General features: G+C 43.6%; 1 protein-coding gene across 1 annotated transcript in view; it reads right to left on the reverse strand.

Annotated features, from left to right (window-relative positions):
- Positions 1–18449, reverse strand: part of LOC139406790 (collagen alpha-1(XXIV) chain-like) — a 185092-nt gene that overhangs the window by 28100 nt on the left and 138543 nt on the right. Inside the window, exons 40-41 of the mRNA XM_071149826.1 lie at positions 8672–8725; positions 7081–7134 (exon numbers count right to left, since the gene is read on the reverse strand). Coding sequence (XP_071005927.1) covers positions 7081–7134; positions 8672–8725 — 108 coding nt within the window. The remainder of the gene's footprint in view (positions 1–7080; positions 7135–8671; positions 8726–18449) is intronic.

Consider the following 18449-nt stretch of genomic DNA (forward strand, 5'->3'; position numbering starts at 1 on the left):
GGGACACACAATCACGGCCAAATGTGATACAGCCTCGATTCGAACCAGGGACTGTAGTGACGCCTCTTACGCTGAGATGCAATGCCTTAGACCGCTGTGCCACTCGGGAGCCCCACACAATACCCCGTAATGACAAAGCAAAAACAGGTTTAGAAATGTTTGCTAATTTATATATATGTATAAAAAAAGAAATATTACATTTACATAAGTATTCAGACACTTTGTTCAGTACTTTGTTGAAGCACCTTTGGCAGCGATTACAACATTGAGTCTTCGTGGGTATGACTCTACAAACTTGGCACACCTGCCACCTTCTCTGCAGATCCTCAAGCTCTGTCAGGTTGGATGAGGAGCGTTGCTGCACAGCTATTTTCAGGTCTCTCCAGAGATGTTCAATCGGGTTCAAGTGCAGACCCTGTCTGGGCCATTCAAGGACATTTAGAGACTTGTCCCGAAGCTACTCCTGCATTGTCTTGGCTGTGTGCTTAGGGTTGTTGTCCTGTTGGAAGGTGAACCTTCACCCCAGTATGAGGTCCTGAGCGCTCTGGAGCAGGTTTTCATCAAGGATCTCTTTGCTCCGTTCATCTTTCCATCAATCTTGACTAGTCTCCCAGTCCCTGCCAATGACAAACATCCCCACAGCATGATGCTGCCACCACCATGCTTCACCGTAGGCATGGTGCCAAGTTTCCTCCAGACAAGACGCTTGGCCTTCAGGCCAAAGAGTTAAATTTTGGTTCTCATGGTCTGAGAGTCTTTAGGTGCCTTTTGTCAAACTCCAAGTTGGCTGTCGTGTGCCTTTTACTGAGGAGTGGCTTCCGTCTGGCCACTCTACCATAAAGGTCTGATTGGTGGAGTGCTGCAGAGATAGTTGTCCTTCTGGAAGGTTCTCCCATCTCAACAGAGGAACTCTGGGTTCTTGATCACCTCCCTGGCCAAGGCCCTTCTCCCCTGATTGCTCAGTTTGGCTGGTCTGCCAGCAGGAAGAGCCTTGGTGGTTGCATACTTCTTCCATTTAAGAATGATGGAGGCCACTGTGTTCTTGGGGACCTTCAATGAGGCATCATTTTTTTGTTCCCCTTCCCCAGATCTGTGCCTCGACACAATCCTGTCTCAGAGCTCTACGGACAATTCTTTTGACCTCATGGCTTGGTTTTTGTTTTGACATGCACTGTCAACTGTGGGACCTTACGTAGACAGGTGTGTGCCTTTCCAAATCATGTCCAATCAATTGAATTTACCACAGCTGAACTCCAAGTTGTGGAAACATCTCAAGGGTGATCAATGGAAACAGGTCCTGAGCTCAATTTCGAGTCTCATGGAAAAGGGTCTGAATAGTTATGTAATTAAGATTTATTTTATTTTATTTGCATTACATTTGCAAAGATTAATAAAAACGTGTTTTCGCTTTGTCATTATGAGGTATTGTGTCAGATTGCTGAGGATTTTATTTTAATACAGGCTGTGTGTAGCGGTTATAGTTGTCTGTGTGTAGTAGTTATAGCGGTCATGATATGAAGGTTTGGCTTGTCAAGTTTTTTTCGCCTGGTCACAGACAGCTGATGTGTTGTGCACTGAAGTCCACAAGCGAAGAGAAAAGGTGAGAGGAGGTGCACACGTAGATAGTTGCGAGAAGGAATTATATATACAACGAGCAAAGTGATCATGCTGTTGTTATGTAGCTCCTATAAAGGTGAACTGCGTTTGCGTGTGATCAAGGGTGTATTCATTCCACTAATTCTGTAAAAAAAAATCTTAAACAGTAGCAAACTAAATGAAACTGGGATAAAAATGCCTGAATTTGTCCAATAGATATTCACATTTGCAACTGTTGGACTAATGATTACTCCCTAGATCATCTAGATGCAGGCAAGAATCGTATTGAACGTGTCACTCTCTGTCACCTTGATTACTCAAAATTGTGTTTGCATTTGATCATGGGGTGTATTCATTCCACAGATTCTGTTGAAAAACGTTTCTTAAACAAAAGCAAAATAAATTAAACTGGGATAAAAAAAAACGGAATTTGTCCAATAGAAATTCACATTGGCAACTGTTGAACTAATGATTGCTCCCTAGATCAGCTAGATGCAGGCAAGAGTGTGCAGCTGTATTAAATGTGTCACCATGATTACTCAAAATTGTATACATTTAACATTTTCATTCATAGCCTAGGTTGTAGCAACCTCATGATGGGTACAGGGAAAATTTGAGTATAATGTAGTAGCCTAAACCTATCGATGTTACATTGAGCTGGGTGAATGGAATATGAATGACAGTCATCTAATATGCATGCTTTTTGTAGAGTTGCCTCACATTAGCTGTACTTGGAGGAGGCTCCCACCAAACATTCCGCTCCCTGCATTTACATGACCATCCATTCTGGTCTGGAATTTAGCGATTTTATTACGGTTTTGGTTAGCGATTGTATCACCGTCATGGTTTTGTTTTTGACCTGCCTAGTTGAGGGCCTCTCTCCGGCCTCCTCCTATTACCTGCTGCACTGCTCCCCGCCTGCCATGGTCCCTCTCCCTCTCTCTCTCTCCCTCTCTCTCTCCGTCTCTCTCTCTCCCTCCCCCTCTCTCTCTCTCTCCCTCTCTCTCTCCCTCTCTCTCCGTCTCTCTCTCTCCCTCCCCCCTCTCTCTCTCTCTCTCTCTCTCTCCCTCTCTCTCCGTCTCTCTCTCTCCCTCCCCCTCTCTCTCTCTCTCTCTCTCTCTCTCCCTCTCTCTCCGTCTCTCTCTCTCCCTCTCCCTCTCTCCCTCTCTCTCTCCCTCTCTCTCCGTCTCTCTCTCTCCCTCCCCCTCTCTCTCTCTCTCCCTCTCTCTCTCCCTCTCTCTCCGTCTCTCTCTCCCTCCCCCTCTCTCTCTCTCTCTCTCTCTCTCTCCCTCTCTCTCTGTCTCTCTCTCTCCCTCCCCCTCTCTCTCTCTCTCTCTCTCTCTCTCTCCCTCCCTCCCACATCATTAGCGATTTGATTAGTGATTCTTGCTATGTTTGTATTATTATTAAGGAATGTTTTTTGTATGAAGTCGTAGCTCATTTAACATTAGTGTTCTGTTAACTTTGTACGTGCTTAGCGCTGCGTTTTTTCTCTCATGTTAATTGATAGGGCAATAAACAAACATGCTGCTGTTGCTCATTTTGCTGTTGTCTACCCTTGGCTTTTACAAGGTTGGCGATACTTTTAGAGCCCGTTGCTCTGTGAATGAGGGAATATATTACTGTTTCTCCCTTGTGCCTTGGGAAAAACCACACTCTTGCTCTGTGAATGAGGGAATATATTACTTTTTCTACCTCGTGCCTTGGGAAAAACCACACTCTTGGTCTTTTGAATGCATGTGAGAACTCTGCACATTTCTCCCAAACAACATGTGAGAAATCGGACTTTTGCGTTTACATGTCAGGACTGTTCTCTTGGTACTTAACCATGTCTCTGAACTTTACACATCTCCTGAAATATGTGTCGTTAAAGACTCTGGTGACTGTGGATTGTTGTTCAAGTGCTGTGTGAGAGATTCCTAAGTGATCTCCACGTGTCATTACGAAAAGAAACTGGAAGCAGTTTGATATTCAAGGTTTTTTACATTAAGTATTTCGCATTGAATGGAATAGATTTGAATGAATCCCTGATGTCGAATTAGCCTTTTCTTACTTCTACAACGCATTCCGAGATGTATGCAATAGGCATGCCCCTTTAAAAAAAAATCATGATTAAGGGCAGAGAGAACCCTTGGTTTACTGATGAATTTACTAAAATCATAATGGAACAAAATGCCATGTGGGCTAAAGCAATAGGGTCTGGTTCGGCGGATGGTTGGATGGCTTTTAAACGTCTTCGAAATCTGGGTGTGGCTATGACCTGAAAACTGAAAGCAGACCACTACCTTAAATCTACCTCATATAATTTAAATCATCGCTCCCAAATTTGACAAGTAGTGAAAGGTTTGGAGTGCAAAAAAGATACACAGCTTCCCAAACAATTGTTGGTAGACACACAGATTGTAACTGAGAGAACCTCTATTCTAAAAGCCTTAAATCAGCATTTTCTAGATGCAGACAGTTTATTTGAAAAGGTTACACGTTTAAATGAGCCCCCTGTGAATTTACCTGACACCCTTGTGCACTCCTTCACCAGTGTTCTCATTCTCATCCTTTTCTCTTTCAGAAGTGTGTAAAGCCCTGAAAGAAATAGATAGAAAGAAATCGCCTGGCCCTGATGATCTTGAGCCCCGCCTACTACACCTAGCTGAAGAAATCATTGCTCCCCCTCAACACGTATTTTTAACCTCACGCTTGACATTAAAGAAATCCCAAAGTTATGGAAATCTGCTTTTGTACTGCCTCTCCTGAAAGGTGGAGATTCTTCGCTAGATGACAACTATCGACCCATATCAAAATGGTCTGTACTGTCTAAGGTACTGGAATCCTTAGTTAGTAGGCAGCTGAAGGACTACCTCCAAGAAAACAACATCTTAAATAGAATGCAATCACGTTTTAGGTCTGGCCACAGCATTGTTTCAGCATCATTGAAGCTTTTAAATGACATCCATTGTGCTCTTGACAAGAAGTTACATTGTGTGTCTTTATTGATTTATCGAAGGCATTTGACACAGTGGACCATGCTGTGGTGGTGCAAAGATTAAAATGTTATTGAATTGCTGGTCATGCTCTAGATTGGTTTATAAATTAACTATCGAATTGTACAAAATGTGTAATGGCGGATGGTTGTAAATCTGAGTCCATAGAGTTGTGCTCAGGTGTTCCGCAAGATTCTATTTTGGGCCCACTGTTGTTCATTTTGTATATCCTCAACATTTGGGACCATATTAAAACAACAGATGTTAATTTTATGCAGATGACACTGTTCTTTATTCAAGTGGTAGTAGTTTATCTAGTTTAGCATTTGAAAATGCCCAAAGAGCATTTAACACCATAGAACAGAATCTGTATGATTTGAAGCTGAATTCGGTTCAAACAAAATGCATGGTATTTTCTAATGCCTAATCATGTCATTGCTACATTGGATGGACATACTATGTAACTAATCCCGATCAGGTCAAAGTGTACAAATATTTGGGAGTGTGGGTGGATGACAAGCTGAGCTTCACTGTTCATGTAGAGAACATAGCTGAAAATAGGTTTTTATTACCGGCACAAGGCTTGTTTTTCTCTGGAGGCCAGGAAGGAGCTGGTGTGATGTACATTGCTGCCGGCTTTAGATTTTAGTGATGTTATATACAGCTCTGGAAAAAATGAAGAGACCACTGCAAAATTATCAGTTTCTCTGATTTTACTATTTATAGGTATGTGTTTGGATAAAATGAAAAATGAAAAATGTTGCTTTATTCTATAAACTACTGACAACATTTCTTCCAAATTCCAAATAAAAATATTGTCTGGTCAAAAAAACAAAAAAGATGCAGTGTTGTCAGACCTCGAATAATGCAAAAAAAATAAGTTCATAATCATTTTTAAACAACACAATACCAATGTTTTAACTTAGGAAGAGTTCAGAAATCAATATTTTGTGGAATAACCCTGATTTTCAATCACAGCTTTCATGCGTCTTGGCATGCTCTCCACCAGTCTTTCACATTGATGTTGGGGGACTTTATGCCACTCCTGGCACAAAAAATTCAAGCAGCTCAGCTTTGTTTGATGGCTTGTGACCATCCATCTTCCATCTTCCTCATGGGCTGGCCCATGACAGGGTCTTGATCTGGTGGTCCTCCAGTTGTCCTTTTCTGCAAATAAACGCTCTAAATGACAATATTTGTATTTGGAATTTGGGAGAAATGTTGTCAGTAGTTTATAGAATAAAACAAAAATTGTAATTTTACCCAAACACATACCTATAAATAGTTAAACCAGAGAAACTGATCATTTTGTAGTGGTCTCTTCATTTTTTCCAGAGCTGTATATGCAGGGCTCAACCACTACCCTGAGAGAACTTGATTCAGTATATCATGTGGCCCTCAGGTTCATTATCAATCAAAAATGTCTAACACATCATTGTGATCTCTACAGCGCCATTGGCTGGGCGTCATTGACCTTGTGTAGGCTTAAGCGCTGGTATACACAGATTTATAAGGCCATATTGGGTAAAATGCCACTTTATCTCTGTTCATTTTTAATCAGATCAGTAAATAAATATCAATTACGGTCCCATTCTCATTTGCTTTTAACAGTACCAAGACTTAGAACAGGTTATGGTAGAAATAATTTTAGTTACTCAGCTCCGTGGTCCTGGGATTCTCTCCTGAACATTAGTCACAATGGTGGTTTAAACACTTGGTCGATGTAAATATCATAGAAGAGTGTAATTGTCTTTAGGTCAGCTTTATTGTTTTTCTTTTTTTCTTTACGTAATATGTAATTGTTGTACTGTATGTGTGTCTATAGTTTTGTTCAATGTTATGTTAGTGTGTGTAAGTTGTTTTGCCTGAAACTTTGTTCCCCCTGCTGCTGTTGGACCAGGTCTCTCTTGAAAATGTTAACTCAATGATATAAACCTGTATAAATAAAGGCAAAAACATTATATATATATGCTCATAAAAAAATCTATCATCCTCCCTCATCTTAAACGGCACCAACTGCCGCTCGTTTTGACTTAAATCTATTTGAAAGTCTATGGCAAGCCCTGAAAATATTTTTTTTTACAATGATCAACAACCAATTTGACAGAGCTTGAAGAATTTTGAAAATAATAATGGGAAAGTGTTGCACAATCCAGGTGTGGAAAGCTCTTAGAGACTTGCCCAGAAAGACTCACAGCTTCAATAGCTGCCAAAGGTGCATCTGCAAAGTATCGAGTGTGAATACTAATCTAAATTAGATATTTCTGTGTTTCATTTTCAATACATTTTAAATTTTTTCTAAAAACATGTTTTCACTTTGTCATTATAGGGTATTGTGTGTAGATGGGTGAGAGAAAAAAACTAACGATTTAATCAATTTAAATTTAAAGTCAAAGGGTATGAATACTTTCTAAAGGCACTGTACATGGCATATATTTTCAAAAGGCTAAAAACGTAATACTGTGTGCAGAAGGAGGACAAAAAAACATGCAAATGCTCACGTTACCTTTTCACCTTTGGGCCCAGGAGGTCCAATGGATCCTGGCTTACCAGCGTGGCCCTAAGAATAACCAAACCCATGATTATTCACCTGAGAAGTCATATACTGCAACTCACTGTAGACAGACAGTACAATAACACAGAACTTGACATGGCGTAGATTGTCAACATGTGTTAACAGTGTATAATTATGATGCCTTATAATAAACACACTAAGGACAGCAAAGGAGAGAGATATTTCCCTGGTATAATTACTTATTTGGCAGGCCCTCAGAAATCACTCCAAAACTTGGGTGGGGTGTGTGAGCAAGCTAAGAGTGAGTGTACAATACAAACTAACTAAATAGATACAAGGTGAACTTGTGGTGCCCTACATCGTTATCTAACTAAAAAACAGAATTAGACTGGCAATGACATGGCGTCCTCCGGAGTTGCCAGAGGATTTGGGTATAAGGGTTTGAGGTTGACCATATCCAATTTACCTTTCTTCTTTGTTCCTGTTTGGCTAGGTGTGTGTTTCTGTGGTATTATTGATACATTCTGTTGTCTAGTTGTGTTTGACTCAAAAACAGAATGAAAACTGGCAATGACCTGGCTGTTGAGGTGCCAAAGAATTTAGTTTTAAGGGTTTGGGGTTGGGCTTTACCATTTCCAGTATAGCTTTCTTCTCTGTTCTGGCTTGACATTTTGTTTGCTTTGGTATTGATACGACACAGGTGTCCTGTTGTCTAGTTGTATTTGGCTGCAGAGCACTGTTGGTGTATGTTTGTGTGTGTGTGCAAGCTTGGTAGTGATTCGACACCAGGTGTTCTGTTGTCTTGTGTTGGACTAGAGAGAAGCCAGAAGGCGAGGCAGCGGCCACGGCCACACCTTGCTTGTCAGAGGAAAAGATGGTTCCAATCCACACATTATTTCACTTCAAGAGTGAAGGTTCTAAGCCAATGCAAAAATACACAGAAGGAGACAGCCAGGGGAGTTGGCAATGGATGCCACCTCTTTAAGGAACTCTGGAATGGGCTTAAAGAGACTTAGAGATGACCCGAGGGCGTGTTGCGTTCAGTGGGATGTGTAGGAACAGAACAAAGGCCATGTCAGATCCTCTCAGGTCCTTTGGGGTGAATCTCTCTGAGGCAGTGCTTGACTTGGACTGAAATAAGTGCCAGTGCTCATTTTGGGTGCCGGAACTGTTTATATTAAGGTGCAGGAGCTCCACAATACTTATGATCTAATATTCTATAAGAGGAACAGGAGCTGAAGCAGTAGAACATTTTGAGGTGCAGGTATTCAGCTCTGGTGAGCTGTCCAAGTCAAGCACTGCTTTGAGGTGAATAGAGACAAATCTGATAAGGACACTCTGGAGTCATGATTTGGTGTGAGTGACATGTCACCAGAACAGGACTTAGATTCACACCTGTTTTGTTGTTTGTGTGTGTGTGTGTGTGTGTGTGTGTGTGTGTGTGTGAGACCGAGTGAGGCATTGACTTAAGGAGAGAAAGAAAGATCGAGAGAGACAGAGGGAGTGATGGAGAGAAAGAGAAAGACTGAGAGAAAGAGAAGTGTGTGTATGTTGTTATTATAGCCAGACAGGAGTAACTCACTGTGTATCCTGCCATTCCAGGCATCCCCCCAGGCCCCATAAATCCCGGACGACCCTGAAAATGATGCAGAAAACAGCCACACATTCATTTTTACAGCAATTTGTTTTGATATTCTATCTGTACTATGTGGTAATGCTAAATATAACCTTGGCGTCTGAATCCATGGAACTGAGGAGTTGTATGTCACTAAGGCATACCTATTTTCCTTCACCGGCTATCACAACAGAGTTTTCAAGGCCTAACACTGGAAAAGGAGTTCTGTTCTCAACTGAAAGGAACATCCTGGCTTTTTCTTCATTTTCCTGTGTGATCCCGTGCTGCAGGGGGAAAACGATTATTCATATCCTCTGCTCTGTTTCTGACATCAGGCTTTTACAACTCATAACAGAACCTGATAGGGATATTGCTTGTCCGCAAATACTACCAGATTAGCAAGCTGCTTATTGCTATACAAAACATACAGTTAGAACTATAACTACTGTTCCCTGAAAGAGGGAAGCAAGGTACAACACAGCTATGAGGGGAGTTTGAGTGCAAGGGGGGAGTTTGAGCGCCTGGCCTGACAAGGCAAATGAACACCGTGCCTCAACGGAAGCCCCGCCTTCCACAGGTGATAAACTCGAGGCGCGGATTAATTCCTTCAATTCAGAACCACTCTTCACCGAGCCTGGAACTGGGCGGCGTGGGGCCCGAACAGGTGTTGTACCTTGTTTCCCTCCTTCAGGGAACAGTAGTTATAGTCATAACTGTACATCCCCTTTGAGTCGGTCAACTCGGTACAACACAGCTACGGAGACATGAAATCACACTACAAGCCAACCCCAGCGGACACCAATTGAAATTGCCCACGGCAGACCTGCAGTACCCGGGTATTGTGCAATCTGTGCGCCGCCTAATGATCCTATCCTGCCACAGCCGTATTCACACTGTGGGCTACACTGGCGGCAGTGACATCCAAGAGATAAAACCTGAGAAAACTGTGTGTGGTGATGCCCAATGCACCACACCAAAAATATCTCCAACAGGCAACCCTTTAAACAACGCCCGAGATGCCACCAGACCCCTGGTGGAGTGGGCATGTGCACTCCCTGCCCTGTTCTGCCATGTGCCAGAGAAATAGCCTCCACAATTCAGCTGTAGAGAGTCTAATTCGAAAACGCTCAGCCATGAGCCGGATTGGCAAAACAGACAAAGTTGGTCACACAAATGGACCCATGGTCTGCTCAATGTACATGCGTACAAGAGACCCCCCCCCCCCCCCGGATATCCGTACCTGTGAGGCAACTAGGGAGTGAGTGAAAGTCCACACTGGTAAAATAGAAACCGAGACCGCAACACTCCCTGTATGTTGATGTATGCCACCACTGTCCCGCTGTTGGTCCTCATAATGGCCTGGCAAGAATGGGAAAAAGCGCCTGAGTACTATGTACACCGTCAAAAGCCCCAGCTAATTGATGTGCAGCACGCTCTGCGACATTGTCCGCAACTCCCAAATTGAGCTGCCCTTGCACAGCGCACTCCACCCTTGGGAGGATGAGTCTGTCATGATCACTCTGCGTGATATAACTCGACCCATGGGGGTCCCCAGCAACAACAGAGCGGGTCCCTCCACCGAGCCAGAGCTGTAGGCATGATGGGGACATGCAGAGTCACCGGTTTAATTGGCACGGTGCGTCCAAGCGAGTGTCTATTATCTACCGCTGGAAAGGTTGCATCAGCAACAGGGGGGTGACCATGGCTATTATAGAAACCATCATCCCTAATAGGAACAGGCACTGGCAAAAACGACAGGCAAAATTGGGGCAAGCAGCATGAAAACCGGCCTCCCAATAGGGGGACAAGAACCCACGATCCTCGATTGTGTCCAACTCGAGACGGAATGCACTGAGATGGAGCCAAATAGCTATTCTTGATCCACTATGAAACCCAGAGACTGAACATGGGAAACCAGCATGAATGCAGGTAACAACACCTGCTCCCTTGGCTACCACTAGCCAATTATCCAGGTAGTCCAATATCCTGAGCCCCAGACACTGCACAGGGATGCACAACAAATTGTAGCCTGTACCGCGACTTTGCTGCTCACATAATCCAGGGCAGTTGGGTGACACAGACAGAGAGTCTCCCAAAATAGTGCCATCTGAAGGGGTGGAACATCACCTGTAAATTTTTCCATTTACACAATTTTCAGTGTCTGACTGTGGGGAAATTACTCTTTATTCAGCTGACATTTGGAGGACTCAACTCTTGAAACACTGTGGAACTTGGGGTAGAAACAATATGTTTAAGTGCCAATGTTTGCCTGAACCCCGGTCAACTCCGGATTCGAGGGCTTCATACCCGATTGGTTGTGCCACTTGTGGGTACCGTTGTCACAGCGAACATCTGGGGAGGAAGGCAAGCTAAGTACCCTGGGACTAAACACCTCCCTCTGCAACTGGATCCTGGACTTCCTGACGGGCCGCCCTCCAGGTGGTAAGGGTAGGTAACAACACATCCGCCACACTGATCCTCAACACGGGGGCCCCTCAGGGGTGTGTGCTCAGTCCCCTCCTGTACTCCCTGTTCACTCATGACTGCATGGCCAGGGACGACTCCAACACCATCATCAAGTTTGCAGATGACAACAGTGGTAGGCCTGTTCACTGATAATGATGAGACAGCCTACAGGGAGAAGGTCAGAGACCTGGCCGTGTGGTGCCAGGACAACAACCTCTCCCTCAACGTGATGAAGACAAAGGAGATGATTGTGGACTACAGGAAAAGGAGGACCAAGCACGCCTCCATTCTCATCTCACCGGCTGTAGTGGAGCAAGTTAAGAGCTTCAAGTTCCTTGGTGTCCACATAACCAACATACTATCATGGTCCAAACACACTAAGACAGTCGGGCCTATTCTCCCTCAGGAGATTGAAAACATTTGTCATGGGTCCTCAGATCCACAAAAGGTTGTACAGCTGCACCATCTAGAGCATCTTGACTGGTTGCATCACTGCCTGGTATGGCAACTGCTCGGCATCCAACCGCAAGGCACTACAGAGAGTAGTGTGTATGGCCCAGCCAAGCTTCCTGCCATCCAGGACCTCTATACCAGGCTGTGTCAGAGGAAGGCCCTAAAAATGGTTAGACTCCAGCCACCCTAGTTATAGACTGTTCTCTCTGCTACCGCACGGCAAGTGGTACCGGAGCACCAAGTCTAGGTCCAAAAGGCTTCTTAACAGCTTCTACCGCCAAGCCATAAGACTCCTGAACAGCTAATCAAAGAGCTACCCAGACCCCTCATTTACAATGATGCTACTCTGTTTATTATCTATGCATAGTCACTTTAACTCTACCAACATGTACATATTACCTCAACTACCTAGTGCCCCCGCACATTGACTTGGTACCGGTTCCCCCTGTATATAGCCTCACTATTGTTATTTTACTGCCGCTGTTTAATTATTTGTTACTTTTATTTTTACTTAGCTATTATTTTTACTTAGCTATTATTTTTACTTAGCTATTTTTTACATAACACTTATTTTCTTAAAACTGCATTGTTGGTTAAGGGCTTGTAAGTAAGAATTTCACTGTAATGTCTCTACAGGTTGTATTCGGAGCATATGACAAATTCATTTGGATTTGATTTGAAGGGGAGACCCCAGCCTGTGCCATCTCCCCTCTCACCAGGTTAGGTGCACACATAAAAAAACTATCATGGAAGTTATCAGGCCCAGCAGTCATAGGTACCAGTGACACCGCACCTTGTAACTCCGCTGGAAAAGGGACAGACCGCTCTGAAAAACTGACCCCATCTGTGATAACAGACAGGGTGATTTGTAATCGAATCCAATTCCCAGGAACAAAACGTATTGAGCAGGAGACAGACTGCTTATCTTGGAGTTCATACAGTATGAACCACAGAGACCGTGTTTGGGATAACAGCATGATTGCCAACTGCCTACCGAGTCCATAACCTGTATCACTAAGCACCACCAGTGAGCTAGAGGGAGGAATCAGCAATGAATCCCAGTAATAAGCTAACTATGGGGAGGGATGCCCCCTGTGGAAATAGAGTGCCTGATACCGTATAGCCCGCCTGCAGCCAGGCACTTTTATAGGCACAGGAGCTCCAGCAATATTTGATTGTTATAACAGTACCATATGTGACTCATTTCAGGAAACTAGGTGTATGTCACACCTCAGTGGGGCAGATATGCCTTCTGGAACATGTGAACTTTCACGTATCTTCACAAACTTGTATTCCATCCATAAATACAAATAAAATTGTTAAATTACGAGCCTAGTTGGTTTAGCCAGGGAAAAAGTCAGGAACTTCCCACTAGCCATGATTGGCTGAGATAATGAATGGGCTGGACATGCCAGGAGATGAGTTTGGATTTGTCTGCCATGTAGCACGTTTCTGTCTATAACGTGAGCTGTTCAGTATGTGTTGACAGTCCTTTCTCCCACACCATTTTTGAACGATATAACGTTAGCCATCGAGAACTACAACGATTTTGCTACTTTTCTTAACAACATTGATGCCCTGAATTTAGGCGGCGCTATCAACAGATCAGTAGGAATAAGTGATTAGCTTTCTGCACACGCCATGGTCAGTGTGAACTGGGGTGACTTGACAACGCTGGCCAAACAAGATGTAGCAACAAAAAAAATGTAGTTAAAATGTTCCCGTCTGCCGTGAAGCGTTCATTCATGTATACAGATAAGAGTAGCTACATTTTCCAGATATAAGTTTCTAATTTAGTCAGAAATTCATTTTTATTGCCAGTTAAAGCATACTGTTAGTTAGCTAGCAAACGGTAGCTTGCTGGCTCACTAGCTAACATTACGTGTATGATCTGTGTAGTAATATTATTTGTATCAGAAACCCATTTGCATTGCCTAATGTTAGCTAGGATATACCATTTTCTAGCTCTGAGTCTCTACTTTTATCCAATGTAAAAAATAAAATAAAAATTCAAAATTTTGCTACCTAAGATCCAGGCGGTCGGACACATAATGATAGCCTACGTCAGCCATACGGCTTCTTATGCCAGGCGTACACTACAACAATTAAAAAATCGAAACATCGCTGAGCCTTTCACATTAAACAACCATCTTTTCTGTAGCCTATTTTTTTTGCCTTGTCAAAGTAGTGGTGCAAATGACTTGGCACAGTGTGGGGCCACACTGTTGTGAGCATCCTTGTTAGCACGCTGTCTCGTGAAAGTAATGAAGTGATGATGTGTTTACTTTGTCAACATAGCTACAACGAGCTGTGGCTCAAAACAGCCTCAAAACGGGGTCAGTCAGACTTTCATGCTTGCCATACAGAGTTGAAATGTTCAGCCAATACATTGTTGAATTGAATAACTTTGCTTGCGAACTTCAGAGCTGTAACGATTTAACTCTTTGGCAAGTACAAATGCATACTAGCAGTAGTCATCACCCCTGCTCAAGTCTACACTTTCAGGGTGATGCGATACAACATCATAATCTCACTGGCTTCATCTCTGGCAAACTGTCATTGGCTATTGCTGATCATGTTCTCAAAACGTGTCGTTGCACATCTCACAATACAAGAGCACTGCAAATGTTGTTGGAAAAACATGTTTGAAAATATCAGGATGTCTGGGACGGCTCAAAGACGGCATCGGTAGCCCTCAGATTACATCTCTGACCTGCTCATATTTAACGAGCGTCGGTGACGGCCGCGTACCTCAAGTATGCAAGTACCTGGGGTTTTTGTCTCCGATCTCAAAAACTTGTCTGGGACAGCTAAATTGGAGCCATAATCATTTATTATACACCCAAATGTACAGTGCCTTGCGAAAGTATTCGGCCCCCTTGAACTTTGCGACCTTTTGCCACATTTCAGGCTTCAAACATAAAGATATAAAACTGTATTTTTTTGTGAAGAATCAACAACAAGTGGGACACAATCAAAAACTGAAAAATTGGGCGTGCAAAATTATTCAGCCCCCTTAAGTTAATACTTTGTAGCGCCACCTTTTGCTGCGATTACATCTGTAAGTCGCTTTGGGTATGTCTCTATCAGTTTTGCACATCGAGAGACTGAATTTTTTTCCCATTCCTCCTTGCAAAACAGCTCGAGCTCAGTGAGGTTGGATGAAGAGCATTTGTGAACAGCAGTTTTCAGTTCTTTCCACAGATTCTCGATTGGATTCAGGTCTGGACTTTGACTTGGCCATTCTAACACCTGGATATGTTTATTTTTGAACCATTCCATTGTAGATTTTGCTTTATGTTTTGGATCATTGTCTTGTTGGAAGACAAATCTCCGTCCCAGTCTCAGGTCTTTTGCAGACTCCATCAGGTTCTTCCAGAATGGTCCTGTATTTGGCTTCATCCATCTTCCCATCAATTTTAACCATCTTCCCTGTCCCTGCTGAAGAAAAGCAGGCCCAAACCATGATGCTGCCACCACCATGTTTGACAGTGGGGATGGTGTGTTCAGAGTGATGAGCTGTGTTGCTTTTACGCCAAACATAACGTTTTGCATTGTTGCCAAAAAGTTCAATTTTGGTTTCATCTGACCAGAGCACCTTCTTCCACATGTTTGGTGTGTCTCCCAGGTGGCTTGTGGCAAACTTTAAACAACACTTTTTATGGATATCTTTAAGAAATGGCTTTCTTCTTGCCACTCTTCCATAAAGGCCAGATTTGTGCAATATACGACTGTTATCCTATGGACAGAGTCTCCCACCTCAGCTGTAGATCTCTGCAGTTCATCCAGAGTGATCATGGGCCTCTTGGCTGCATCTCTGATCAGTCTTCTCCTTGTATGAGCGGAAAGTTTAGAGGGACGGCCAGGTCTTGGTAGATTTGCAGTGGTCTGATACTCCTTCCATTTCAATATTATTGCTCCTTGGGATGTTTAAAGCTTGGCAAATCTTTTTGTATCCAAATCCGGCTTTAAACTTCTTCACAACAGTATCTCGGACCTGCCTGGTGTGTTCCTTGTTCTTCATGATGCTCTCTGCGCTTTTAACGGACCTCTGAGACTATCACAGTGCAGGTGCATTTATACGGAGACTTGATTACACACAGGTGGATTGTATTTATCATCATTAGTCATTTAGGTCAACATTGGATCTTTCAGAGATCCTCACTGAACTTCTGGAGAGAGTTTGCTGCACTGAAAGTAAAGGGGCTGAATAATTTTGCACGTCCAATTTTTCAGTTTTTGATTTGTTAAAAAAGTTTGAAATATCCAATAAATGTCGTTCCACTTCATGATTGTGTCCCACTTGTTGTTGATTCTTCACAAAAAAAGTACAGTTTTATATCTTTATGTTTGAAGCCTGAAATGTGGCAAAAGGTCGCAAAGTTCAAGGGGGCCGAATACTTTCGCAAGGCACTGTAGTTTTGCTAAGCCAGTAGCCAGCTCCCTGGCATGATCCCCACGGGCTAGTGCTAGCCAAGCCCGCTGCCAGCACAGAGCTAGCCAAAGAACACCGTGTGGCGTCTTCTTTCGGTCTCGAGAATCTCTCTGACCACAGCACGGTCCGTTTAGAATAACCAAGGGACTGAACGCTGCATATGCTAAACGAGAGAGCTACAAAAACAGTTCCACCATGTGAGACAGGGATCGCCTGTGGCAGTACGCTAGCTAGCTCGCTAACCTGACTGGCACGCTATGCAGTGCTGTTGAGCTAGCCTGATCCCGTCCACATTAAACCAGATCATCGGCCAAGTCTGGGAAGAGAGGTATGGAGTACACATTGACCCGGCCGCCCTCTCACTTAAAGTTACCTCCCTTAGCCGGCGACAGAGCGCACAGCAAATGGATTGAGCTAGGGCTGCTTTCGCACGCCTCAGACAGACAGGACAAGTCCCAATTCATCCCCGGGTTCCGTAACTCAGACCCAGTCAAGGTACGGGCACTTGTGAGAAGAAGCCATAAGGGTATCGTTGGAGGGAGTTATTTTTATTTATTTGGGCATGGTGTTAAACCCAAATCTGTATCGATCATTTTCGTTGTGTTTGCAATTGTACTCAGCCAGTCTAAACAGGCAGAAGAATTGTGGTAGGGAACTTCACAAAACCAGTTACCAAACTTTAACAGACAACGTGTGTGCATCCCCTCCTTAAGTGGGACAGTTAAGCCTGATACATTTAGCTTATTTTTAAGAAATGTCTGAATTGTTCTGCTCAGCTCGAGGTGAAGAGCAGAAGAATTGAAGGAGTTAATCCGTGCCTCAGGTTTATCATGTGGAACACAGGGCTTCCGGAGAGGCACGTGTACTAATGTTCTTGAGCAGAGGGCGGTAGCGCGTGAACTCCCCCCATAGCTTGTGTTGTACTGAGTTGACCGGCTGAAAGGGAACAAAGAAAGATTAGCTTCAGAGCTTATAATGGAATGACATAGGAAAAGCCTCCGATCACTTTGCATTAGTTTTAAGCTACTGAGCCGACCGAGGCTTGGCCAGGTTTGAACAAAGTCATGTTTAGGTTACTCTGCTTTCTGCTTTTACTGTTTCAGATGTTTTTACAGTTGGTTACTTACAGTTGGTTATTCTCCGGAGACACTCATGGAAATTAGTTAGTCTTATTAATGGAATATCACAGACCTGCCAATGAGATGGGGACTACACTGAACAAAAATATAAACGCAACTAGCATATTTTACTCAGTCACACTATATAAGGACATCAGTCAGTAGAAAGAAATTAATTAGGCCCTAATATAGGGATTTCACATGACTGGGAATACAGATATGCATCTGTTGGTCACAGATGCTTTAGAAAAAGGCAGGGACTTGGATCAGAAAACCAGTCAGTGTCTGGTGTGGCCACCATTTGCCTCATGCCGCCGTTGATTGTGGCCTGTGGAATGTTGTCCCTCTCCTCTTCAATGGCTGTGCGACGTTTCTGGATATTGGCGAGAACTGGAAACGCTGTCGTACACATCGAACCAGAGCATCTCAAAGGTGCTCATCGGTTGAATATGCAGGCCATGGAGGAACTAAAACATTTTCAGCTTCCAGGAATTGTGTACAGACCCTTGCAACATGGATCTCGTCACCGTATCTTGATGCATTCAAATTGACATCGATAAAATGCCATTGTGTTTGTTGTCTGTAGCTTAGGCCTGCCCGTACTTCCCCATACCATAACCCCACCGCCACCATGTTCCCAAAGTTGACATCAGCAAACCACTCGCCCACACGATGCCATACACGTTGTCTGCCATCTGCCCTGTACAGTTGAAGCCAGCATTCATCGGTGAAGAGCACACTTCTCCAGCGTGCCAGTGGCCATCGAAGTTGAGCATTTTCCCACAGAAGTTGATTGCTACGCCGAACTGCAGTGAAACCGCTCAGGTGAGAACGATGAGCACTGGGATGAGCTTCCCTGAGACAGTTTCTGACAGTTTGTGCAGAAATTATTTGGGTTGTGCAAACACAAAGTTGAATCAGCTGTCCGGGTGGCTGGTTTCAGACGTTCCCTGCAGGTGAAGAAGCCGGATGTGGAGGTCTTGGGTTGGTGTGGTTACATGTGGTCTGTGGTTGTGAGGCTGGTTGAACGTACTGCCAAATTCTCTAAAACAACATTGGAGGCAGCATATGGTAGTGAAATTCACATTCAATTCTCTGGCAACAGCTCTGCTAGACATTCCTGCAGTCAGAATGGTAATTGGACGCTCCTTCAAAACTTGAGACATCTGTGGCATTGTGTTGTGTGACAAAACTGCACATTTTAGAGTGGCCTTTTATTGTCCCCAGCACAAGGTGCATCTGTGTAATAATCATGCTATTTAATCATCTTCTT

This window comes from Oncorhynchus clarkii, chromosome 4 (genome assembly GCF_045791955.1).
Source record: "Oncorhynchus clarkii lewisi isolate Uvic-CL-2024 chromosome 4, UVic_Ocla_1.0, whole genome shotgun sequence".
Taxonomy (NCBI): domain Eukaryota; kingdom Metazoa; phylum Chordata; class Actinopteri; order Salmoniformes; family Salmonidae; genus Oncorhynchus; species Oncorhynchus clarkii.